This window comes from Equus quagga, chromosome 2 (genome assembly GCF_021613505.1).
Source record: "Equus quagga isolate Etosha38 chromosome 2, UCLA_HA_Equagga_1.0, whole genome shotgun sequence".
In the NCBI taxonomy this organism is placed as follows: Eukaryota; Metazoa; Chordata; class Mammalia; order Perissodactyla; family Equidae; genus Equus; species Equus quagga.
Window position 1 is genome coordinate 14,170,846 of NC_060268.1, and position 27,192 is coordinate 14,198,037.

The window sequence follows — 27,192 nt, forward strand, 5'->3', positions numbered from 1 at the left end:
TCCATTGATCTGTTGATAGACACTTGAGTTGTTTCTACCGTTAGCTGTTATGAATAATGCTGCAGTGAATATTGGCATACAGATATCTGTTTGAGTCCCTGTTTTAAAGTCTTTTAGGTATATACCTAGGAGTGGAGTTGCTGGGTCATATAATTCTGTGTTTAACTGTTTGAGGAACTGCCAAACTGCTTTTCACAACTGCTGTGCCATTTTACATTCTTACCAGTAATGTATGAGGGTTCCAGTTTGTCTACTTCCTCATAATCACTATTTTTTTTTTCTTTTGAGCAAGATTAACCCTGAGCTAATATCTGCCACCAGTCCTCCTCTTTTTGCTGAGGAAGACTGGCCCTGAGCTAACATCCATGCCCATCTTCTTCTACTTTATGTGTGGGACGCCTCCCACAGCATGGCTTCCAAGCAGTGCCATGTCTGCACCCAGGATCTGAACCAGCGAACCCTGGGCTGCTGAAGCAGAACGTGCAAACTTAACCTCTGTGCCACTGGGCCAGCCTCTATTTTTCGGGTTTTTGATTATAGCCATCCTAGTGTGTGTAAAGTGGTATCTCATTGTGGTTTTTTTGTGTGTTTTTTTAAAGATTTTATTTTTACTTTTTCTCCCCAAAGCTCCCCGGTATATAGTTGTATGATTTTAGTTGTGAGTCTTTCTAGTTGTGGCATGTGGGATGCTGCCTCAGCATAGCCTGATGAGTGGTGCCACGTCCACGCCCAGGATCCGAACCTGGCAAAACCCTGGGCCACCTAAGCGGAGCACGAGAACTTAACCACTCGGCCACCAGGCCGGCCCCTTCATTGTGGTTTTGATTTGCATTTTCCTAGTGACTAATGATGCTACCTTTTCACATACTTATGGGCCATCTTCCGAGGAAGATATATAAGCCCTGTACCAATTTTTAAATTGGGTCATTTGTCTTTTTGTTCAGTTATAGGAGTTCTTTATATATTCTGATCATCAGAGTTTTAGAAATGGAATGTTTTGATACATTTGGGGGAGCATATTGATTTTTTTTCCAAAGCCAAATGCCACATCAGTAAAACTAGAGAATTAAAGGCTTGACTTTTTCTGAAGTTGCCTTCCCTCAGAACAACATATTACTAGCTTACTCATTCCATCTGGGCATTGACTGCAGGGTCTGATTGACCAAAGCAGTTACCTTTGTAGATCAGCTTTTTGGGTGCACATTGGTCGAGGTTTTGGGAAGCAGGTCACTTATTTATTTGAGGAATGGCGTTAACACCCTAAACGTATGCTTCTTAAACTAAGCTTGTGAAAGAGACTATGAAAAGTTGCTCCTCCTCTTCTCATCACAGGGCCTTGGACGAAGCCATGCACATGGCAGCCTTGGACATTTTAGTACTTTCTGACTCAGGGAGCTCAACACTTTGCACAACTCTCTCCTATCTTTGCCAGAATTGGGTTCTAGAGTAACGATCTGAAGTCATTAATTTTCTCTCTCAGCTATTTACCATGAGATTTATGACAGCGCCTTTCACATACCTATCTAAATATACTTGAGAATGAGATGAGGCAAATTTTGTAATCCTACTACTAGGATACTTTGTGTAGATGATGTAATAAAGAGTACCTTAAATTTAGAATTATTTACTTGTGTATCTGCAAGCAAATTTTATTTTAAAAATTGGCTTCTAGGGGCCAGCCTGGTGTCACAGTGGTTAAGTTCACACATTCCGCTTCTCAGCGGCCTGGGCTTTACTGGTTCGGATCCTGGGTGCGGACATGGCACTGCTTGGCAAGCCATGCTGTGGTAGGCATCCCACATATAAAGTGGAGGAAGATGGGCATGGATGTTAGCTCAGGGCCAGTCTTCCTCAGCAAAAAGAGGAGGATCGACATTAGTTTGCTCAGGGCTAATCTTAAAAGAAAAAAAAAATTGACTTCTTGGCTATTATTTTATAGCACTAGATAAAGTTTGGACTATATTTTAGAGAAGATAATTTTCACCATATAAAATTGGAGTAAAGGGATTTAGGGTTTTTGTCTGTTAGTCCTTCTCTGAAATATATAACATACACATCCTGTATCTGTTCTCAGTGTTCCTTTCTTGACTCATCTCTTATGTTGACCCATCAAGAATGGGTTCAGTAATGTTATACTTATGTCCACTGTTGTTCTTTTCCCCCAAAAGTTGCTGATAGATTTAAAGAAAATTTATATTTGAAAATCCTCACAACTTGTTAAGACCACAAACTGTTCATACAAGTTTCCTTTCTTAATGTAATAGCCAAATAGTGAAGTTCATTTGCAATCACAAATTCTCCGAAAATTGAACTAAATTGGTAGTCCTGACTAAGATATTCACTAGCTTACCATCTGATTTCAGTAGCCAGGTGTGCCAAGTATAGGTGAGTTTGTTTAGTTGTTTTTAGGATTTGTAGAAGAAAGAAACTAAATATGGTCTTTGTAGGAACTCAGGTTAAGTAGGTAAATGACACTTTCCGATAATATAAAGTACTCTACTGTTGTGATTTAAGGATTTAAAAATTTAAGATCAATCAGGCTGCTTCGTATACTTTACAATGGACAGAGTTTTGTGGAGCCATCTCTAGGCAGATATTATTTAAAGTTAAAATACATTATAAAAATATTATTATCCTGGCCTGAAAATAGTACATGAACAAGATGCATTTTTGTAACATCTTATATCCTGGTTGATAATCTGTAAAAGGGCAAGGAAAAACTAATTATTTTAGGGACCTCTTGAAGAATATGTATCCACTTTCAAAATAATGTACGTACTAAATTTCTTCATGCAATGTAATCTGGCTGTATTGAGAACCTGCCTAATTATTAGTGAGATTATGGAATCTGAGTGTTACTTTTAAAGAAATAGACCTAATTGGCTTGCTATTTGTAGTCCATGTGTGAAATTTTAATGTGTGAGAAATAAGATTAGCATTTTAAATTTCCAAAAAATACTACCATAAGAACCAGCTTTGCTGAAAGCTTAATCATTTGGTGAGTTGTCATTGCAGAATAGTTATAGCAAATATAACCTGATAGTTTCTCTTGAAAGAAACCTTTATGTTGAAAGGCTAGTTTTATTTTGTTTTTTTATCATTTCTCTTATGCTGGTATAGAAAAAAATTTTAACTTCATATTTCTTATTATCAAGTGTTCACAGGATAGCAACAAAAACAATTTCCATTATGATAAAATAAAAGTAGAATTAAAACTTACATATATACCTGGGCATTTTGAAATATGATATATTTATAAAATAAGTGATAAAATGTTGTTGTGACTAAATAATTGAAACAGGGATCTAATTTCTATAAACGTAATATTTGATGTTAATGGGTTGTTATAGAACTAATAACACATCTCAGTGGTATCATGGTTGAGATCATTAGATTCAACTTAGCATTTCAGCTATTTAGGCCTAGACTTTGGGAAGCAAGGGAGGAAAATAATTAAAATGGAGGTTCTTTTTAATATTATCCTTGAAGTTGCTATCTTATAGGTGAATCTGCATTATAAGAAACAGTTTCTGTTGATCTCCAATTATGGTACTTCCTTGGAAAGAATCCAGTTATGATTTTATTCTATAGTTTTGTGTAAGAATATTTGCACTGATTAGAAAAAAGATTTTGATTCTATTGTTTTATCTTCACCAATGGATTTCATGACATAGCAAAAAAAAAAAAAGGTAATTTTTTATACATGAGGAATCACATTTATAGCCTTAAATCCAGTAAGGTCCGTAAACAAGTTTTCTATAAACAAATAATATATAAATAAATATATTTATATATTTATAGTTATGACTTAAAATATATAATTATTTATATATTGCCACTGGTAATAATATTTTAAGTGCAATCTGTATTACACTTGACCAAACTCTTATATGAATAAAATGGTAGTAATTGGGGCTAGCCAGGTGATGTAGTGGTTAAGTTCCTGTGCTCCCCTTTGGCAACCCAGGTTCATGGGTTTGGATCCTGGGCACAGACTTACACCACTCATCAAGCCATGCTGTGGCAGCATCCCACATCCAAAATAGGGGAAGACTGGCACAGATGTTACCTCAGGGACAATCTTCCTCAAGCAAAAAGAGGAATATTGGCAACAGATGTTAGCTCAGGGGCAATATTCCTCACCCTCCCCCCCCAAAAATAGGGTACTAATTAATTGCTAAGTTGACACCTATCCAAAAAATGATATTAAGATAAAAACTTAATCAAGTCCATTGTTCTTGAAGAACTGTTGCTGATTCATTACAACTCACTTTTCTTTTCCTCTCTTTTCATTTCAACAAATTCCTTTATTGGAAACTCCCATCAAGACTGCTGTCTGAACACTTAGAGTTCTCTCTCTTTGATGTGTTCTTTTGAAACAGTGCTTTTTTCAAATGCAGGTTATAGCCTGTTGTAGGTTGTGACATTAATATTAAATATTGAGCTTTAATAGAATAGAAAATATTAGACTACATTCCATATAGTAAGGGGAATGTTTAAATATATCTCTTGGTTTATGTGTATACTGGGTCTCTGTGCAAAGATACTTGTCTTTCTAACTTGGGATTCAGTGCTGTGACAGGTAAATACTTGAGTTTTATTTGTGTGCTTTCCTCATGTATCTCTTGTGTTGAGACTCCCTCCGCCCCACCTTGTGTGTACTCTATTTATATCACTTTGATTATATCTTACCTCATTGCAGAATGTTTCTCTTTATCATCCTTTCATATCATTTTCTTCTCTTCCCTATAACTCCCACCTACATCCCCTTTACGTATATGCTTGCCTTCTCAGAGGCAGCTTCTCCAGAATCCAACCGCTTCACTCTGTGCCACCACTACCATCTTAGTCTTTACTGCCATTAGTTCTCACTTAGTTTTTTGTCTTAGCTTTCTAGCTGGTATTCCTCTTTGCAGCCTTGCCTCATAGTCTATTCCCCACATGGCAGCCTGAGTTATCCTCCTTAAGTCTAAGTGCAGTCATTATCACCCATTATTCAGAATCCTCTAGTGTCTTTTCTCAGGGTAAAATCCAAAACCCTTGATGATGGCCTATAATGTGGCCCTGCTGCTCCCTCTCTGACTGAACCTTCTTTTTTCATTCTGCGTGTTTAGTCTGCTTGTGCACACCACGCATGCTTCTACCTCAGGGCCTTAATACAGTCTTTTCCTCTCTTTCTTTAAACGTGTATCCCCAAGATTTTCTCATGGGTTGCTCCCTCGTTTTTTTTCAGATCTCTGCTTAAATGTCAACTTCTTGGAAGGCCCACCTGGACAATTTATCAGGGACCATTGCCCAGTGTAAAATCGAGGCCCTCTGCCCGGCACTCTATTCCCTTGAGAGCACTTACCGCCTATCTTGTGTATTTTGTGTGCGTGTGCGTCTATCTCCCTACTATGCTTCTAGTTTGTTCACTACTGAATCATCAGTGTTTAGCATTTGGCATATTGAAGGCTCTTAACTATTGAATGGATGGATGGATGAAGGAATGAGGGAATGCACTCTCAAAGGGAAGAAAAGATGAGAAGTTGGTGGGGGCAGGGGTTAAATGTCTAGCCTCTTTGCCAGTTAATAAAACAGGACAAACTGTATTATCTCCACTTTTGGTCTTGGATTACATAGCTATGAACAAGAAAGTTTAAAAGCAAATCCAAGAGCTATTTGTTTGTTTACAAATTTTTCTAACCTAAACTAGATATTCTGTGCTTGCTCATCTCTAGTTAATTTCTTCACCCAAGGAAAATTTATTGAATAAGTGATTAAAGTACCTACCTAACATAAAGTAGTGCTTTGTACTATTTTGGCTAATAGAATAGTGAGGGATATCAGTAACTTAACAATCCTAGTTAAAATAACTGCATTAGATTTTGTTATAATATGTTCTTAGATACTAGATTTCCATTTAAAATCCCATGTTTCCAAACAAATTATCAACTGATTTGTGTGTTTGCTCTTTTTAGGAAGAAAAAAGATGCAGTTGATCCCTTATTGTTCAAGTACAAGGTGCAGCCCACTAAAAAAGAATTGTATGAGTGTGCTATTGTTAAAGCAACACAAATCAGGTAAAACTTGGTATCTTCTCTATGCTGGTTGAAAGTGGAATAATTATGTAAGATTAACAAGATTTGATGTAGAACAAATGGATACTCTTGCAGGTGGTTGCTCCCTTTTTAAAATAAGTGTACATTTATATGCTCATAGACTGATAAAGTGAATCCTGATGGACTCCATGAGCCCTTCATTTAAATTAATAACTAACCCCAAATAATCTTCACATCTAAGAATTGACAAGGATCTATTTATGAAGTATTCCTCATGAGAGAACTCAGTTTTCAAAGTTGAAAAATCTGATGATGCTTACAAATATGTCACATTTGTAATATTTTATTATTAAACACAAATGTCTGATCAGTCTCCTCTCGTTCCTTAAGAAAGTTAAATAATAAAAAATAAATATCTTTAAATATTGCTGTTTGAGTCCTAATCCAAAGAGAGAGGCAGCGAGTGGTTAATATTTAAAAGAACTAGCTCTAGGTGTATTTTAGGGAAATTCTGGTTGCTGTCTATCAGTGTTAGGCTCTTAGTCTTCTGAAAGGAAGTTGACATCATCAGCCAACTATCAGCTTGCCACCCGGAGTCGTTCTTGCATTTCATTTGATATAAAATAATTTTACTTATTCTCTCATCCCTGTTGCCCCATATATCCTCAGGAGTCCAAAGAAAAGTGATAGTAATGTAAGTGTCAAGTGAATCCTGAGTCAGATATATTACTTTCTGTAACTATATAGAGGTGTCTGTAGTTTTTGGTTTGGTTGGTATTTTGGGCCCATCATTAATTTAAGATCTCTGGAGCATTCTATATCTTACTCTATGTTGAAAAATATTATTCCCAAAATAATATTGTGGATTATTCAAACTTTTGAATTTATTCAGTTTATGGGCAAATAAATAGCATAGTTGAGACAACCAATGTTTTCCTATTCATAGTTGAGTTTTCTTTTTTTCGCCTTTAGTTCATGATATGTTCTTTATATAATGTAATTCCATATTTAATATTTTTCATTTTTGTATTGACTTATACTTTAAATACAATCCTGTTAAATCTTGGTTACAGTCTTATTGGCTCATTTCCTTCTTGATCAGTGAGCCAAAAAATTATAGGGTGAGAAAATTATACCTGATAATGGAAGACTTAAGTGACTTCCAACTCTTTGTTAACATCAAAAGATGGCACTATTCGTATAGTACAGAGTTGGCAATATTCCTATGGGGAAGACTTGATAGGATAGAGGAGTGCTGACAAGTAGAACTTTCTGTGATGACGCCAGTGTTATGTGTGTTGTCCTGCCACGTGTGGCCATTGGTCACTTGAAATGTGACTAGTAATAGTGAGGAACTGAACTTTTAATATTATTTATAAAAAAAAAAACACGTGGCTGGTGGATGCCATGTAGAACAATACAGTTCTTGAGGACTAGTATATTTGTTCAGTAGTTAACAGATAATTACCTTCTCCTTGTCAGCTGTATGGTGCTGGGATACAGCAGGAAACCAGGATCCTTTGTCTCATATAGTTATTTCTATAGCCTAGGAAAAGAATATACATCTTTGGGAGGACTACTATTTAAAAACTATATTGTTTATTCACTCATAGAAGCTTTTAACTTGGGTTTTCTTGAAAGGAATATATCGAATTCAATTAAAAGATTTACTTCTTTCCAGAACTTATGCAGAAATACTTGTGTGCTGTTTATTGGTTTTGTTTTGTTTGTGGTGGTGTTTGTTGCTGTTGTGGTTGCTGTTTCTGAATTTGGGGGCAAGGGAGAATCAAAAATAGTATATTTTTAGAATCTTAATTCTAATTCTCTTTAATTTTAATCCATGAATTTGTTGACTGTCACAGGGAGTTTAAATACAAAATATTTTAGAATTTGATAAAACTCATGTTCAACTGTGTTTGCAATAGCCATTTGAATGTTGCTTTTACTTAGTGTTATATGATACCTGGTAGTTTAATTTTTTAAAGAATTTTAATGGAATACTTGTAGGAGTGATCATCTAACTTTATAAAACTTAGTTTACTCTCCATAGTATATTTTCCTTGATGTTTATTTGATTTCTAAGTGGTTTCTAAGCAACAAATGCATATACTATTTTTGTAATGGACTTTTAGATCCACTCAAGTAGATCTTATAACATTGTATGTAAATACTTCTATATAAAGTTTCTCGTAACTTCTACATGAATACTATTGGAAAATGAAATGTCCTTATTTTGGTTAGGGGTTTCAGAAATTATGGAGTTCAAATTGCATTCTTTGATACTATTGCTTTCCTCTTTCTCCTTCTTTACTCTGTAGCCGGAGAAAGCACCTATTTTCTCGTGATAAACTAAAGCTTTTTCTGAAGCAACACTGTGAACCACAAGATGGAGTCATTAAAATTAAGGTAATCAGAACAGTGAAATTATTTGTTGGAAGGAGGGGAAAAAAAGACAGAAATGAGTAAGTGTTATAAAGTTGTAACATTGCAGAAATGTTATTTCACACTGGTTGAAAATAGCTCTCTTTTTATCTGGAGCCAGTTTTTAGTAATTTTCTTTACACTTATTGGATTAAATACTGTTTTTGCAATTGCTAGAATGGCTAGGTTGCTGAGGTACTACCATTTTTTTTCCTTGTAAAAAAAAAAAAAAAAGTCAACCAGGACAGGGGAGAATAGAGGGAAAACTTGGGGGAAAAAAAAGTTATGGCGGTGGGACAACTATCATTTTCTAATAGTGTGGTTCTGGCTCAAAAATAGAGTCAAAGAACAATGCTAAAGCAGAACCTACTAGAGGGAACAATATGTACAATGAAAAGAACATCAGAGACCTATACTAAGCAGACAGATTATATTTTATTCATAACCATTAAGAGGGGAAAAATCAAGTTTAGAAACTTCTCCTTGTACACTAAGTAAAAAGTTAAATGGTAAAACTAAAGCTGATTTTTTAAAATGAGAAATATATAACTCACATTGGGAGAGAGAAACACTATCTAATTAAAAAAGCAATAGAATCAATGTTACCTCAATTAAAAAATTTTTTTTAAAAGGGAAAAAAGTAATAGAATGGGTTAGATGTATGCATGTGTCAAAAATCAGCTACTGTATGCTTAAGATTTGTGCATTTCATTATATGTAAATGTTACATCAAAATAAAAGAAATGGGAAAAAAAAAGAATATGAATTTACTCTGTGTGAAAAGTAGCATTTCAAATCTATAGAGACCAAGATAGATCACTTGTATAACTATTTGGAAAAATAAATTCAGACCTAACAAAAAAAAAAGAAGGAAAGGAAATGAAACAAATCTTAATATTATGCATGCTGAAATACTTAGTAGGAGCAATAAAAGAGGATTAGCAAGGATGAGATTTGATTTGACAATATAAACTTATGTAACTTTAAAAATGTCATGAATAGATTTCAAGGGCAAGTGCTGGAGGAAAAATACTTTCAGTGAATGCTATGAGGAGCTCAAATCAATTGGAAAAACATAAGCACCCCAAGAAAAAAATAGACAAATACACATCATCAAAATTCACAGTGGATGAAATATAAAAACTTAAAATAATCTGAAGGAAATAATATTTTTTAACGTGAGCATATTTATGTATTTGTCTTCATAAGAAGAGAATGCTTAAATTATGCTCTGTAGCATTGAATATCAGGTAGCCACGTGAAATGATGCTTACAAAAAGTTAGATACTTGTAATAAGCAGCTAGAATAGTGCTGGCACTTGGTGGTCAGTCAGTGGATGTACAAATAGCTGTATATGTGTATTGCAAATAGCCAGTAGGTCAATTCCCCTAATTTACAAAGATCTCTTACACATCGATGAACAAAAACAACCCAGGTTGGGAAAAATGGTGAAGGACATTAGCAGCTATTCACCATGCAAAATAAATAGTCAATGAACATGAAAAGAAATTCAACTTTACTTAATAAATAAATGACAATTAAGGTGACAGTAAACATTTTTCTCTTAAGAGTATAACGAAAGATTATCAGTGGATGTTCTCGTGTACTTGCACACACATGTGCAAGTACATGCATGCACAAACGCACACACACATACACACACACCGAAAACAACAAGTTTGATACCCAGCGTGGTGAGTGTAAACTGTTGTTAGGAGTACTTAGAAGTACACAAAGATGTGGGTGGGTATTTATGTTTACTGTGTGTGTTGTGTGTGGATAAGGAACCTTGGCAATTAATGTATGAAAGCCTATTTTGACCTTTTTTGAGTATATATATTTAAGATGAAACCCCCCATGTGCTTTATAGTCACCTGTAAAGGACAATTCTTTATATTCAGGACTTATTTATATGGAACAGTAGATGACCATCTTAATGGAATTTACTTTAATGTAAAATCGTAATAGATTCTTGATGTGTTATGATGACCAGAACTGATTGAATTTTAGGTCTTAAAACCTATGTTCTATCAAAAATAAAAGTCTTATCCAGAAAATAGAATTCCCAGTAGGAATGTTCCTGTTTTGTTAATAATTTAAAATTTTGTATCATTATTTTCTTATACATTTCCTGAAAGATATTTCTGTAAAAGGCACATGTTTTCTTTGAGAGAAAGAATGATGATCTTGGCCATTAGACCAAAAATAATCTTCAGAATTGCTGATCAAGTATTAAAAGTCTAGAGTTGGACATGGATGAAAGGTGAACAAGTTCTGAATACGAAGTAGAAGGCTCTTTTGGATTTACCACTTCTGGTAAAAAGGAGATTGACTTCCCTGAACTTAAATTCAGAGTTGAAACTTCATAGGAATTTGTCAATATTTCTGCTTTTATCCAGACCAACTTTAACATTTGATACCTAAAGTATTTAAGTTTTCACCCCAAACTGGGGGGATAATCTAAATGTTCAGCAGTTAGGAAAAATGGTTAAGAAAAATTTATTGGGTTAATACAGTGGATTTTTAATGTTAAATATATGGATTATTTACATAGAAAAATTAGTCAAAAGCAAAGCAAACCAAAAAGATTACTGTATAAAAGTAATTTTGAAGTAGTTTTAAAATTCAAGAAGCTGTTGAAGCATTCTTAAGTATTTTATGGTGAGATAATCCTTTGAATTGTGTTTTTCTTTCTGGTAAAGCTGATTAATTATATAGTTTTTAAAAGGATCAAGTAAACCAACTAAAATGTATATTACTACATAATAACACATGACATTTTAGTGTTTAACAGCAGTCACATGACATACTAGAGTGTATCTATATATGGTTTACTAATGTGTTATTATTGTGCCCTGTGTCTTTTGTTGTGAAGGCATCATCTCTTTCAGCATATAAAATAGCAGAACAAGATTTTTCTTATTTCTTCCCTGATGATCCACCCACATTTATCTTTAGTCCTGCTAACAGAAGAAGAGGCAGACCTCCCAAACGAGTATCTGATAGTCAGGTAAGTAGAGGATATATAATACTACACTGTAGCTTTTAATAAAACTCTTTAAAATCAAGAGCAGTGTTTGGCTCCCCTTACCCCTCTAGACTGTAGGAAGGAACACATTCCTTCACACACACACACACACACACACACAATGTGTGTACTCTATGTTGATAACTGCTCGGCAGTGAGGCTTGTCGAAGTTTGAAGTGAGAATGAGACATGACTCTCATGCCACAGGGATTTCACACCAAAGTGGAACAAGCATATAAGCAATTACTAAAATGTAAAGCAGGATGAAATAGAGGGACTAAATGATGGAATTGAAGTGTAAAGAGCATTTAAAAGATAAGAGGTAATAAGAATAGCACATTAGTTAAGCAGGTTAGAGACACTCTCACAGGAAATAAAATAAAAATAAACTTTTGACATTGTTTAACGTTGGCCACAAGAATGTTTCTGACATCTTTCTTTGCCCCTTTCATATTTGATATCTACACCACCTAGTTTGTAAGGTACCATGGAAGATTTTTTGTGTTTCTGATGCATATTTTTAAGCCTCTCTTTATATATTACCAGTTGTTTTTCTTGAGAGGTTTTCGTAGTAATTTGTAGAATTAAATCATATTCTGTACGTTACATGCATAGAGTTAGTGAAAGTTCAGTTATGCTTTAGAATAAAACTTTATTTTAGTATAAAGAAAGTATAATTGATGAGGGCTGTTAAATTCTTTGGTTTTTATTCTTACTGTAAGAACAAGGCAGACCTTGTGTTGCATAAAGTCGTGGTTCTACAACTTGAGTTTCTTGGTTTGCTCTTTAGGAGGGCCACGTTGCTCCTAAACAGACTATTGCAGGTTATAGGAACAAAGCTACTAAAGAAAGAGACAAACTTTTGAAACAAGAAGAAATGAAGTCACTGGGTGAGTCTTAACATTCTCTCCAAAAACCGTTGAGGTACAGGAAAGACTGTCTCTCTGTGCCCAGGTGCAGGATGTTTCTAAAATAGCATATTTTGGTTTATTTTTTTTTTGAGCATAAATAGTTTTTACCCTCAGGTATCTATTGATTTTTATGATAAATGAGACCTCTGTTCATCTCTTAAACAATACTTGAAGGTACAACACATCCCCTGTTAAACTGACCATATGCTAGATTAAGTGCAAGTTGGAGTTTCTAGGGCTAACAAACTGTTTTGGGCCATTTTGTTTGATTCATGCAGCCTTATAAAACATTACTTCCCAAACTTGACTGTACATGTGAGTCACTTGAGAATGTTATTAAAATGAAGATTCTAAATTGGTAGGTCTGGTGGGAGAAGAGATTCAGCATTTCTAACAAGGTGATGCCTTGCTGCTGGTCAGAGGAGCACACCCAGAGCAGCAGAGCTTTGGGGGCAGGGGTGGGAGGGTGGGGGGGGGGCGGTGTCCCAGGGCAGCAGTAGTTCTTCAACCTAACCAACTTGCTTTCCCATGTTAATCACCTGCTGGCTCCCTCCAGGAATTTACAACCCCTGAGAGTCTCTGCTGATCTCACTTTACCTTAAAGTATTTCAGGGATTCTTTTGATACATAAAAAATGTGTTGTGTTCTGTCTGTGTACAGTTCTAAATTTGATCCTCCACAGCTTTTGAAAAGGCTAAATTAAAAAGAGAAAAAGCAGATGCCCTGGAGGCAAAGAAAAAAGAAAAGGAAGATAAAGAGAAAAAGAAGGAAGAATTGAAGAAAATTGTTGAAGAAGAGAGACTGAAGAAGAAAGAAGAAAAAGAGAGGCTTAAAATAGAAAGAGAAAAGGTATTCATTTGGTGTATTAGCTCTGCTCTATACATATAGTAAACAGTGCTTTATGTATTTAAATTCATAGTTAATTTTCAAACAGTTTTACCACTTCGATTCACATTTGTAGTTGTACATAGAGCGCTGATAAACAGTCTTGGTTTATCTCCCTTTTACTTTGGAAAATTTAATGAATAATTTAGGGTTCAGCATATACACATGCCTTTACACTGCAAAACCTCTTCTAAAGTGCAATTCTAAAGTTGATTTTCTGCGTTACTTATACATAATTTATACATAATTTCAAAAGTAAAATATGTAGTTAGAAAGATACAGTAAAATCTATGACTGACAAGAATTATTACCGTGTTCTTATTCTCCTTGAAGAATAAGGTATCTGTGATAATAGGATATTTCAGCAAATCTTGGGTTATAATCTTTAGTGGTAGATAATCCCTAGAGAATGCTGTAGCTGATTTCCTCCAAAGCCAATCTTTGTCATTGGATTTCTGGGATAGTCACAAGTAGCCTTAGGTGATCATGTTACACACTCTGCTTGTTTAAATTGCCTGTAGTTTCTTAAATTATTTCAAATAGGCCATTGTGATGGAGATGGAGATGTCTAGTATGTGTTCATTCCAGAAAATGTAGAGCACAAAAAAACACTGGTAATCTAAATGGTAACACTTAGAGCATTGTTAACACTTGGACTAATTTATTTCTAGTTTTTATTCTGGGCCTTAAAAAAAGAGAGCATTTATAATTTTGTATACTTTTTATTGTTTAACATTATTATAAACATTCCTTCATGTTATTAAATTAACTAAGGTGGAATTTTTAGTGACTGCATACTCGTTAATAAAATAGATATGAGTAAGTGCTTTACAATTTTTTGCTCATAAACAATGATACTCTGTTCAGATTTATGAATAAAAATCTTTCCCTTTTTTGGATTATGTCTCTGGATAAATGGGTAGAAGTAGAATAATAGGTCGAAGGGTAAGAACATTTTAAAAACTTTCTATACACATATGTAGGTACCTATTTGCCAAACATGTTGTGCTTATTTACACTCTTAGCAACAATGAGTGAGAATACCCATTTTATTACATCCTGCAAGAATTTTTGGGGTGTAGGTATTTCATCAGACTACTCAAAGCATAGTTAATAAGTTCTGTAACTATCTGGTTGTGTGTTGAAAATTTGATAAGTGCATATCTGTATCTTCGGTCTTCCTAAATTTCAAAGGAAGAGAAGAATATTAACATATTAAACATAGCCTATTGGGAAATAATTATAATAAAATTATATTTACACTCTACTTTATTAGAGACTTTTTAGGATCAATAGTTATCTTGTGTTTTTATATACCAGACCCAAGAAGTAGGAGTTTCAAAAGACCAAGTATGCAAGAGAAATGGCCTGGATTAAAAGAAAGAGAAATCCACCAACTAACTATTCTAATACTGCTTTTACTTACTGCTCCCTCTGTGTGTCCCTAGGCTGTTAGTCAGATTTAAGAGAATCTTGAAAACAACAAATGTATTAGTGATATAAGGGGAGGTATTATTTAGGTACTCTAAGAATTTGTTACCTACTTTGTCAGGATCTAATTGATTGAAGTAGGGGGAGAGCTACCATAGGTAGGGTCAGATTGAACTAATATTTATCCAGGAGTTACACTGTGTTGGACATTGTCCGTCTTTATAGCTGTTCTGTGAGGTAGGCATTGTTTTGATCAGTGTTCTAACACTTCAGTGTGCATCAAAATCACCAAAAGGGCTTATTAAAACATCAGTTGCTGGATCCCAACCCCAGAGTTCCTGATTCAGTTTGTCTAGGGTAGGGCCCAAGTATGTGTATTTCTCACAAGTTCCCAAGGGATGCTAATGGTGCCTTATACATTTCTTATAAGAATTTTTATTAACATTTTGTTTTAGGAAAGAGAGAAATTACGTGAAGAAAAGCGAAAATATATGGAATACTTAAAACAGTGGAGTAAACCTAGGGAAGATATGGAATGTGATGATCTTAAGGTATAAGTATGTTATGTGATGGTTCACACACCCATGTTCTTCCATGTGCCCTCTGTGGCTTTGCAGATGAAATCTGTTTTTCTTTTTAATAGTGGCCTCTTCATATTTAACTAGGAGGAAATAGCCAATTAAACAAATGGTATATTAGAATTCTGAGGTAGTACTGTTAGTATTTTATAACAAGCCCTGATAATGACTCTTATTCTGCGGAAATAATTGGTCATTTGTGTGATCCTTGATAATCCAATAACTCTGGAGCCAGGCATGCATTTAGCTTGATTGCTAGGTAAAGACTCTGCCCACATCCAGAAATGACCAAAGTATCCAAACCAAACTCATTGATTTCAGGTTATAAGGAACCATTTCTAAATCAGCAGATGGGGAGTAAAGTTTGTTCCATACCCTAAGAAGGTCTGGCAATGAAGATAATATTGGCAGGGCTAATGCCTTGATCTTAGAATCTAGGTTAAAAGTCCCTCTTAACTAGAAAATGCAGCCAGAAATACACTTCAGCCTAAAGTTATGTTCTTAGTTTGATGAGGAAAAAGTCCCTAGAGACTGTGTTTTAGTAGAGTTGGAATAAGGCCAGGACATCTATAATTTTAAAATTCCAAAGGTGGTTGTGATAAACATCCAGGATTGGGAAACCACTAGTCTACATGAAATAATTCCTAATAGGTGAAGAGTATATCATATCTACCTCTTATAATTTCCTATGCTTGGCTCAAATAGTTTAAATAAATTGTTTAATCTTGCAGGAACTTCCAGAACCGACTCCAGTGAAAACTAGACTACCTCCTGAAATCTTTGGTGATGCTCTGATGGTTTTGGAGTTCCTTAATGCATTTGGGGAACTTTTTGATCTTCAAGATGAGTTTCCTGAGGGAGTAACCCTAGGCAAGTGCTACTGCTGTGTTACAGTTCACCCTAACATTAGTGGCGTAAAAGAACAAATTCTCTCTGAAAGTTCTGTGGAGTCACTGGACTTACCTGTCCACTCCTCCCTTGGGTCTCTCATGGGGTTACAGTCAGACAGCGGCTGGAACTGGAGTCATCTGAATGCTTACCTGGCTCGATGTTCAAGGTGGCTACTTCACACACATGCCTAGTGCCTCAGTGCTCCTCCACATGGCATCCCACTCCATCACAGTAGCCTGTGCTTCCCATGTGGCTGCTGAGGGCTTTAAAAGGCAGGAACCAGAGACTGCTAGCCTTCTTAATGGCTGCCATATTCCAGTGGTCAGGCCTGCTGGTATTCAAGGGAGTGAAGGAATAGACTCCACTTCTTGAGGGTGGCATGGAATATAAGTGCAGGGAGGGGAAGGAATTGTTAGCCATATTTGGAGACAAGTCATCTCCTACCTTGAATTTGTGATTCTGTGTTGCCTCTGTACTTAGATACTTTTACTCTGTATAAACATCATTTATAAGAGCTAAATTAGTAGAAGAGGGCTTTGGATCCCATTTTGGATTTTTAGCTGTCAAGTAGCAAAATAATTATAAGATCCAAGTAAAGACTCTCAAAGACAGAATTATAATGCCACTCTTATTTTAATAAGAGTGTATTCTTCAGGAGGGCTTTCACATTCCCTCAATTTCTCTTTATGAGCTATGTGAGGCATGAATCATTGTGCCTTACAGATCAAGAAGGTCTAAACAATGCTGGTTTAGGTAAGAAGTTTAGGTAAGATGAATTAGATAAGAAACATTCATGACTTGGACCCAATATTAGGATTACACCTAATGCTAATAATTACCCCTCTGCACTATTTAGTCAACAGTAATGTCCCACGTAGCTCTTAAGAACAGTGGGACAACAATAACAAATCTTTGCATTGCTATTCAAATTAGAATGAAATTGTAATTTTAATATGTGCCTTAATTTGCACCTCAAATTTAAACTTAGATGAAATATTATATTGATCTACTGAAGCTAATTTGGCTTTCTTGAATGTGGTGATTTTGGCTTCTGATTTTATTGTGTTTTAATATTGTAATCATTTTAATTGTTTTCTGATTTTGCCTTGGGTAATACTTGGCTCTTCTTTGATAATGGTCACTTAAGAAAATAGTTACACAGGCTGTTGTTGATTAAAATGTTTATTGTTCCAATGGAGTTGTTTTTTCAGTACGTGAACAGAACTTTAAATTTATTTTAAACATTTTATTCACAGAAGTGTTAGAGGAAGCTCTTGTAGGAAATGACAGTGAAGGCCCACTATGTGAATTGCTTTTTTTCTTCCTGACTGCCATCTTCCAGGCGATAGCTGAAGAAGAAGAGGAAGTAGCCAAAGAGCAAATCACTGACGCCGACACCAAAGGTCAGAATTCAGTATTATTGCTGATTGATAGGAGCTTTGTAGGGAAACTCATTTTTGAGGGTTATTTTAAAATTAACTTAGCTTTTACAGTTATAAAATATAGTTGTTCAATTTCCCCAATTCTTGAGCCATATACTGACAACATGTTATCAGTTGTTTTATAAAGACTTTGTTTTAATGTATCCTGTTTCTGATGACCTTAAAAATATTTTTTCCTCAATCTGTTGTGCTTTTTGTCCCTTTAGATTTCTCCTATGATTTAGGAGCGTTACAGAGTTCATTGACCAGTATCTGTAATTCCAGGAGATTCTGCTAACAGCACTGATTTTTTGTCTCCACCTAAGGAAATACTTTAATTGTTGTGTTAATAATTTAAATTGAAAATACTACTGCTGATTTCATTTCAGATCTGACAGTTTTTAGATCAGAGTTAAGTAACATGTGATTTTTTAATTTCATTAATTAGTTTGAACTAGGAATTGTATCATTTAAATTCTGTGCACTTAAATATCTAGAGTCAGTGTGTGGTACATATTAACATGGAAATAATTCTTGGGGAAACCCTTTTTTATTTTTAAAACATTATATTTACTATCTCGTTTAGGATTTACCTCAATTAGAAGAACTTTTAAGCATTTATATTAAGAGATTCATTTGGCTTCCTGAATAATACTCTCTGTGAGCTTTGCCACATATGAGATTTAGGATCAGAAGCTTCATTAAACAATACTTTAGTGTATTGCATAAAAATTCACAATAAGAATTATCTATTGAGAGACATCTTGATAGCAGAATCTTGGTACAAAAAAGTGAGACATTCCTCCATTCAGATAGTATTGTTGACCTTAGATAATTTGAGCTCATTTTTCTTTGTTCCTGAAGCAGCAGGACAATGATGAGTATCCATCCGATGTCAGTTGCCTCTTGATTTTACAGCCTGGGTTCAAGCAAAAAATAGATTCTTTAGCTTGAGTGCTAACATCATAGGTCCCTTATCAAGGCCATTTTACAATGTGGTCCCCATTGTCATCTCAGATGACTTCGGTAAATGAGACTCTACTAAAGGGAAGACAGAAGGGTAAATCCATTTATAAAACATATGAAGATTTTCTGAGATGACAAGTACCAGCACTAAAGATGGATTATCTAAGACAGTGTAGCAAATATTCATTCTTTTAGCCATGAGGTTGTCTTGATAACCAGTAACATCACAGGGTTATAGATCAAGTTCTGACCTTAATGCCGGACATAAAGCTGTATTTAATTCAGGATTTGAAGCAGAAGAATTTTGTAGTTTTGCAAGTCCTGATGACAAAAAGTGGGGTGATAAGGAAATTGTGTTGGAAAATCAGCTAGTGTAAAGGAAAAATATCTGTGGCTGTTGGTTTTTGTATTGTCATTATATTGTCTATTCATGATTTGTTTGAACTGTAATTTTTATAGCTCTGCTTGTATATAGGACTGTCTGTATGTATAAATATAAGGTTTACCTCTGAATAAGTACTGACCATTAAAGAAAGGTTTCAGTGCCCCTTTTGAAAATATTTATTTAAATGTTAGGGAGAGGGGGGAAACCATACTTTGGAGTATTTCACCCTTCTCTCACTTCCCTGTTATTGGCCACATTTTACCTGGATGTTTCAGTTTCAGTAAGGGTCCTAGACTGTTCCACCAGATATTTTTCACGTGTTCTCCCATCTCAGTAACCAAAAAGCTTTTCCACAGTCTTCCTGGAAGCAATTGAATAGTCAGATCAGATTGAATATTTTTTTACTTCCTCTTTAGCTGGTCTTATTAGTAAGATATTGCCTGCTATTTCTAGAAAGGGGCAAATTAGGCAGAAGAGAAAAGCATGAATTTATCTTGGTGATGAGAAAATCGAGGTTCAGTGAGGTTATTTGCTGAAGATCACATAGCTAATAAGTGATGTAAGATACTATATATGCATTGTTTCATTTAATTATCATACCACCCTTATGAGGTAGGTAAAATTGTTTTCTACCTTTTACATATAAAGAAGCTTAGACTTAAGGAGTTTAATTAACTTGCCCAAAGACGCATGCCTAATAAGAAAGTGATGGGATACAAACTCAGGCAGTCTGGTCTAGAGCCTCATAGTGACTATGCTGTATTCCCTCATAATATGGCAAAGACGTTGAAAATTTGAATATTTGTTTCCCCAACATTGCCTGTAAAATTGCCTGTCTTCAAGAGATCTTATTTCTTTGGTCTTTGGTCTCCCTGCTTTTATATCAAATCTTGGAAATTTTGACCAGCAATTTTTTTAAATCTTATATTAAAAATATCATTTCTTCTCTTTAGTCTTACATCATGAACTTAAAAGCCATTCAAAGTACGGCAACAAGACCATCCTTCTTAATATAGAAGAGTTTTGTGTATTTGCTGAGATATCATTGTTTAGTATTAGAATTGCATGTACCTAATTCTAGATTACTATGATAGTAAACGTCCTATTTCACATAGTCGTAGCATACACAATTCAGGTATATTCTCTTGCTATGATATCCACAAGTGACTGTCTCTATGAAAATTCGACAGTGATATTTACATTTTCTTGAGCGTGCCATTTGGTAGATAATTGAGTTAAAGAATATACGTTTTAACATCTTAGTTTAACACAATTAAAAGCAAACTGTCATTTTGTTGGTTGTCCATTTCCTAAGCCTTTGTCCTAGAAAATTATAACTTACTATAGATAAAAGTAGGTTGTGCGTGGTGATTGCTGAAAAGGAAGAGAGCCGGTGTGCTTTTACAGCTCTCTAACTAGGACTGTTACTAATTTGAAGTTTGTTTGGCTTTATATATAAAATGAAAATTGAGAAAGTTTTAGGTCTAGTATTTCCCTGGTGAGGAAGAATATAATGTCTGTCATTTGGACTAGACTTACGGCCTAGCAGGAATAATTTTTGCGTATATGCAGAGGTTTAGTCAGATAGCTTCTGTGTGGTATTGTTTATACTTTAAATGCCATGAAATTGTCAGTGATTGTAATCAGACAATGACCTCAAAGCTGCCTTTTCCTTTGGTAAAGGACAGCAGTTCTGTTCTCTAAGGTCCATTTAGTCAGCTTGTGAATTTTGGCAAGGGAATCCTAGTGAAGGTTAAGGAACCACAGACCCAGTTGAGCCCAGTGGTTTTCCACCTCTAATCCATGCAGTCCTGCAAGTTGTATGGGGATCTCTCTGTGCCACTGCAGGACACTTGGAAAGATAAAGGGGCAGAATTGTCATTCCCCTATCCCACTTTAACAACGGCATCTTTTCTTTCTTTTGTATTGGGCTTCCAAGAAATATTTGAAGAATTTGAAAACTGCTGATCTAGACTCACCCCTTTAAGAAAAATGAAGCTGATTAAGTGATTTGTCTAAAGGCTACATAACTAGGAACTAGGAACTGGAGGAGCTAAGACTGGAATGTATGTTATCTGACTCTTAGACTGAAGCTGTGTCCACTGTACTATGATATCACAGAAGGGATTTTGTAAGCTTAAGTTTTTTCATAGTTGACATTTTAATTCTTTTATCATCTGTGTGTTATAGTTAGGAATAATTGTATACTAATGCTTTAAATACATTTGTGCCAGTAGATTTGCTTTTTAGTCCTATTTGTTTTCAAAACTAAAGTAATTTATTTAGAAAGTACAGGAAAATCTTTCTGTTGTTTCTTGGATCAAAGAGTTTTCAAAATAAAAACAGGAAATTTAAATGAAGAGGAGAAATCAATGGTGAAGTGACAGCAGTGCCATCTTTAAGTTCTTTTAGCTCTTTCTCTGTGCTGCTTCTGTGATGGTTACAACCTATACTTTGTTATGATTCAATCTTAAAATGTTAATAAAAGACTGGGTTTCTTCAAATAGATTCTGATTTTCAAAGATTTTTCTGAAGTTATATTGAGCAAGGAGATTTGTTTTTAATTCTAACTTGCATTTTACCATTTTTTTGGAATGCATACATGCATCTTGTTGGTAACTTGGAAATTATCTTCTCTTTGTTAAGTAAGGAAAATATAGTGTATAGTGCATGTCTTAGGATTTATAGTTTTAGGTGGAGACTAGGCAGAATGTGAATGATGTTTGTTGTACCTAGTGTTTGGTTCTTTTGAGGTTCCTGAATGTTAAGCTGTTTGCTGTTTCTTTCATCGTTTTAAAAGGGCATTAATCCCAAATATTCAAGCTTTGATTTGCACTAGAATAAAGTATTTATTTCCTTAAAGATTTAACAGAGGCTTTGGATGAAGATGCAGACCCCACAAAATCTGCACTGTCTGCAGTTGCATCTTTGGCAGCTGCATGGCCGCAGTTGCACCAGGGTATGTGTGGGTTTTATTTTTTTGATTGGCTTTTTATTTTTAATTCTATAAAGGTACATTTTACATTGCTGAGGATTTATTCTTTAAATTCTAAATGACTATTTCATTTTTAACAACTATAGGCTGCAGTTTGAAAAGCTTGGATCTTGATAGCTGCACTCTTTCTGAAATCCTCAGACTGCACATCTTAGCTTCAGGTGCTGACGTAACATCAGCAAATGCAAAGTACAGATATCAAAAACGAGGAGGATTTGATGCTACAGATGATGCCTGTATGGAGCTGCGTTTGAGCAATCCCAGTCTAGTGAAGAAACTGTCAAGCACTTCAGTGTATGATTTGACACCAGGTAAACTTGGCAAGTTGAAATTTGTATAACCTGCCTACTTCCTACTCTCTTATACCTCTTACATGCCCAGAAAACTAGGTAGCTGATGAGAAGTTTTAGATGATAATCAGTTTTGTTTGGGTTTTTTTTTTTTTTAAAGATTTTTTTATTTTTCCTTTTTCTCCCAAAGCCCCCCAGTACATAGTTGTTTATTTTAGTTGTGGGTCCTTCTAGTTGTGGCATGTGGGACGCCGCCGCCTCAGTGTAGCCTGATGAGCAGTGTACCATGTCCTCGCCCAGGATTCAAACTGGTGAAACCCTGGGACGCCAAAGCAGAGCACGTGAACATAACCACTCGGCCACGGGGCCGGCCCCTAGGTGATAATCAGTTTTAAAAGAGAAAGAAAGAAAGAAAGCAATCTTTAAAAAAAAATTTGTTGAGGGGTCTGCTTGGTGTCACAGCGGTTAAGTTTGCACATTCCACTCTGGCAGCCCAGGGTTCACCAGTTCGGATCCCGGGTGTGGACCTACGCACCGCTTATCAAGCCATGCTGTGGCAGGCGTCCCACATAATAAAGTAGAGGACGATGGGCACAGATGTTAGCTCAGGGCCAGTCTTCCTCAGCAAAAAGAGGAGGATTGGTGGCAGATGTTAGCTCAGGGCTAATCTTCCTAAAAATAAATAAATAAAAATTTGTTGGAATACAATCGTGACCTGAATTGAAACTACTCTTGATATCCACATTAACTTTAATTATTTATGGTTTTCATTTCTTTTTCATTTGGATTTTCTATTATTTTAAAAATTTGTGGTTGGTTAGTCTACTGTATCTACTGAGTTTAGGAGGATAAGTGAGAATTAGCTAGCTTTCACTTTTATTCATTAGCATATCGGAGGTTTAAGCTGTAGCTGCTAAATTCTCACATTCACTTGAGTTTTTGAGGTATGAGAAACAGCATATAAAATTAAGATGAAGTTATTTTTCACTTCCTTTTTTAAATAAAAATTTATAATATACAAATACATAGAGTTTAATTTAATATGCTTATTTAAGAGAACATATAATAAAAAGTAGGTACCTTAATTCCTAACATTCATGTAGTTTTTATAGTTTATGGTAGTGTTTTTGTGCAGTCTTTTCAGAGTAACAGTTTGCCTATTGCCATTTTTTAAAAAATTCGTGTGGTTATAATTTAGTTTTGATTTGAACTTTTGTACGTAAGCCTGAAATTAAAACTTGAAAAATAATTATTTGTAACTAGAAAATTTTTCATGTCCAACATGTCATGTATACAAGGTAGTCATTAGTATTTGAAATGCCTTGTATGTCACATAACTGTTAAATTGGAGTCAAGGTTGCTTTCTTCTGAAGACATGCCATTGACATGTTTGATCTTGAGAGACTTTTCCCTATTCTTCATTAAGCATTTTCACATTGAGCCACAAATTAAAAATTTTTCAACACAATTTCTTTTTGTCATTGATAATACAAAAGTTATTTACCAATTTTTGACAGGAGAGAAAATGAAGATACTTCATGCTCTCTGTGGGAAACTACTGACCCTAGTTTCTACTAGGGATTTCATCGAAGATTATGTTGATATATTACGACAGGCAAAGCAGGAGTTCCGAGAGTTAAAAGCAGAACAACATCGAAAAGAGAGAGAAGAAGCAGCTGCTAGGTAAGAGAATTTCAGTCAGTTGTGCTAGTGAAAGCTGTTTATTTCTTTGTATCTAAAACCATATTTCACATTGGGCTATAATGTGACATTGGTTCACACTGATGTTTGCTGGCTTTACTAAGAGGCTATGAATGGATTACTACATTATGGTTTGGTTTTGTGATAACATTGGGAGTACTTTCCAGAATTTGATGATTAAAGGCAAGATGCTAAAAGTTAAAAGTATTTTCGCATCAGACAGACTATAATATTTTATTTTAACTTTCAGAATTCGTAAAAGGAAGGAAGAAAAACTTAAGGAGCAAGAACAAAAAATGAAAGAGAAACAAGAAAAACTGAAGGAAGATGAGCAAAGAAATTCAGCTGCAGATATGTCTGTTGGGTATGGTTCGATTACACTGCTCATCTGGCTTTTATGTAAAGAATAAAAATTAGCACCTTAAACTCAAATGCTTTCAGAATTTTTAGAAAACTAATTTTCTATAGGTACTTCATAATTCTGTTAGTGAGCATATGAAATTTACATATAGATAGTCCTCAAGTATATAGGTGTTATGTTAAAAAAGTACTTCCAGGGAATCTAGAACTCATTTTCTAATAGAATTAATTTTATAAAAGTTAATTTCCCATAAAACTTTCAGTAGGCTGTTTTTAACCAGTAATATATTTCTAGCATTAATAGGAATATCTCCCACCTCTACCAGCATCATCATCACAGGTGTACACTGTGTTTCAAGGAGCTCCTCTGAGCCTGTCAAGGAATAAGGATGAGATTGGAGGTCTTGGTAGAAAGCACAGGGAGAGGATGGCAGCACTTTAAGTAATTTAGTGACTGCCTAAGTATGTCATTGCGTTTCAGAATATTTGGGATGAAGATTGGCTATGAAGACAAATGGGAATTTTTCCATATTGTAGATGGCAAACCATATTCAAATTTAGCAGAAATAGTCTTTTTTTCACACAGTCTGCAAAGGAAGTTTCTAAAAATCTCAGTATTCCAAATTAGTGTATTGGCTTTTGATTATACTTGCGTGTAAAAATACCTATTAAGCCTTAAGATCCTATGTCACAAGCTTGCTACAGCTGTATTTTATATGGCCATGAACAATACTTTAATAAATTGAATTTGGATACCTTAAGAAACCTAAGTGACACCTAAAGTACAAGCTACCAAAGGGAAAACAGATAATTGGACTTGATCAAAATGAAAAACTTTTGTGCTTCAAAGAACAGTGTCAAGAAAGTAAAAAGACAACCCAGTGAATGGGAAAGAGTATTTGCAAATCGTATATCTGGTAATGGTCTAATATCCAGAATATATAAAGAACACATACGACTCAACAATAAAAGACAACTCAGTTAAAAAATGGGCAAAGGCATTTTTCCAAAGAAGATATACAAGAAATGCATGAAATGATGCCCAACATCAGTTGTCATTAGGGAAATTCATATCAAAACCACAATGAATTACTACCTGATACTCACTAGAATAGCTGTAATCCAATTAAGGGACAATAACAAGTACTGTTGAGAATATGGAGAAATTGGAACTCTCATACATTGCTGATAGAGATGTAAAATAGTACAACTGGTTTGGATAAGTTTGGCAGTTCCTCATATGGAAGTTACCATGTGAGCCAGCAATTCCACTCCTAGGTATATACCCAAGAGAATTAAGAACATACATACACCCAAAAATGTATACACAGAAGTTCATATCAGCGTATTCTTAATAGCCAAAAAATGGTAACAATACACATGTCTATAGATTGCTGAATGGATAAACAAAATTATTTATCCCTTCTGTGGTATATCCATACAGGAGAATGTTAATCAGCAATAAAAAGGAATGGAATTCTGATAACATGCTAGAATGTGGATGAACTTTGAAAACATTATGCTAAGTGGAAGAAGCTAGTCACAAAAGTCCACAATAGGCGAATCCATAACAGAAAGTAGATGAATGTTACCAGAGTCAGTGGAAAAAAGGAAATGAAAAGGGACTACTGATGGCAATGAGGTTTTTCTTTTAGGATGATGAAAATGTTCTGGAATTAGATAAGGGTAATGATTGTATAACCGTGAATATACTAAAACCCACTAAATTGTGCACTTTAAAGTGGTGATTTTTATGATATGTGAATTATATATCTCAATTTTTTTTTAGATTTTATAAACTTTTTCTGGTTATATGGAAATATAATTGACATATAACATTGTATTGGTTTAAGGTGTACAACATAATGATTCGATATATGCATATATTGGGAAATGATTAACTAGTAGTTAATAGCCATCACCTCACATAGTTAACAGATTTTTTTTCCTTGTGATATCTCAATTAAAAAAAATAATAATAAGCATGTTATAGATCCCACCACTTCATATCTTTTATACTTATCTAGCCTCACTCATTTACATTATCTCTCTGGCTCCTGAATATACTTTAATTTGCAAACCTCGTTTTGGATGTAGAACATAAATAGTGAAATTTATTTCATGGTTCATACAATTTTAATTTGGACAATATAATGGATTGGATAAAACATCTATATTGTGTTCATTCTACCTACTTCCTATATCTGAAATTTGTCTGCTTCTGTCCTCCACTATTTGTCTACTTACCTTCTTTCTGCTCTGAGCCTCCATCATCTCCCTGCCAGCGTCCTGGACTAGTACAATGTCCTCTTTACTGTTCTCCCTTCATCTACTTTTTCCCTCAGATCATTTTCCAGATAGCAGCCAAAGTGCTTTCTAGTCGTATCATTTCCCTTTTCTAAAAACTCTTCTACTTTCTTCCCACTGCTTTTTGAGTAATGCCCTACAAGGCCCAGTATGATCTAACCCTGGCTTTTTCTCATCCATATCTTGTATTACTTCTTTTTCCTTTACATTCTTCTCAAAATTATAAGCTCCTTCCTTTTCCTTTCAGTTTAGTGCCTTTGCACATGTTAACCCCTCTGCAAGAAATGGAGGTTTCTTCTTCCCTGCCTCCTCACCCTTCCCTGGTCTCCCTAGACTTGCAGTTTGAATCTCACTTCTTCAGACAAGCCTTTCTTGATCCCTGAGACTAGATTTGCTTCTCCTTGAAATGCTTATAGAAGCTTGCATGTCTCCTTTTTTAGTACTTAATACATGTTTTAATTTTATAATAGTTTATGAAATTATTTGTCTATTTCCTCTGCAAGAGTCTAAACTTTGTGTCAGTCTTGTCCACTGCTTCCTAAGTATAATGCCTGGCACTTGGCAGGTAGGCAATAAATAT

The 27,192-nt window shown here is 34.9% G+C and overlaps 1 protein-coding gene across 2 annotated transcripts in view; it reads left to right on the forward strand.

The window, feature by feature from the left end:
- BAZ1A (bromodomain adjacent to zinc finger domain 1A) overlaps positions 1-27,192 on the forward strand; it is an 83,468-nt gene that overhangs the window by 36,029 nt on the left and 20,247 nt on the right. For both annotated transcript variants that reach the window (XM_046652978.1, XM_046652979.1), the window contains 12 exons: positions 5,961-6,062; positions 8,360-8,447; positions 11,339-11,473; positions 12,282-12,381; positions 13,085-13,251; positions 15,174-15,269; positions 16,028-16,166; positions 17,444-17,590; positions 21,823-21,918; positions 22,041-22,265; positions 23,762-23,927; positions 24,196-24,309. In XM_046652978.1, coding sequence (XP_046508934.1) covers positions 5,961-6,062; positions 8,360-8,447; positions 11,339-11,473; positions 12,282-12,381; positions 13,085-13,251; positions 15,174-15,269; positions 16,028-16,166; positions 17,444-17,590; positions 21,823-21,918; positions 22,041-22,265; positions 23,762-23,927; positions 24,196-24,309 — 1,575 coding nt within the window. The remainder of the gene's footprint in view (positions 1-5,960; positions 6,063-8,359; positions 8,448-11,338; positions 11,474-12,281; positions 12,382-13,084; positions 13,252-15,173; positions 15,270-16,027; positions 16,167-17,443; positions 17,591-21,822; positions 21,919-22,040; positions 22,266-23,761; positions 23,928-24,195; positions 24,310-27,192) is intronic.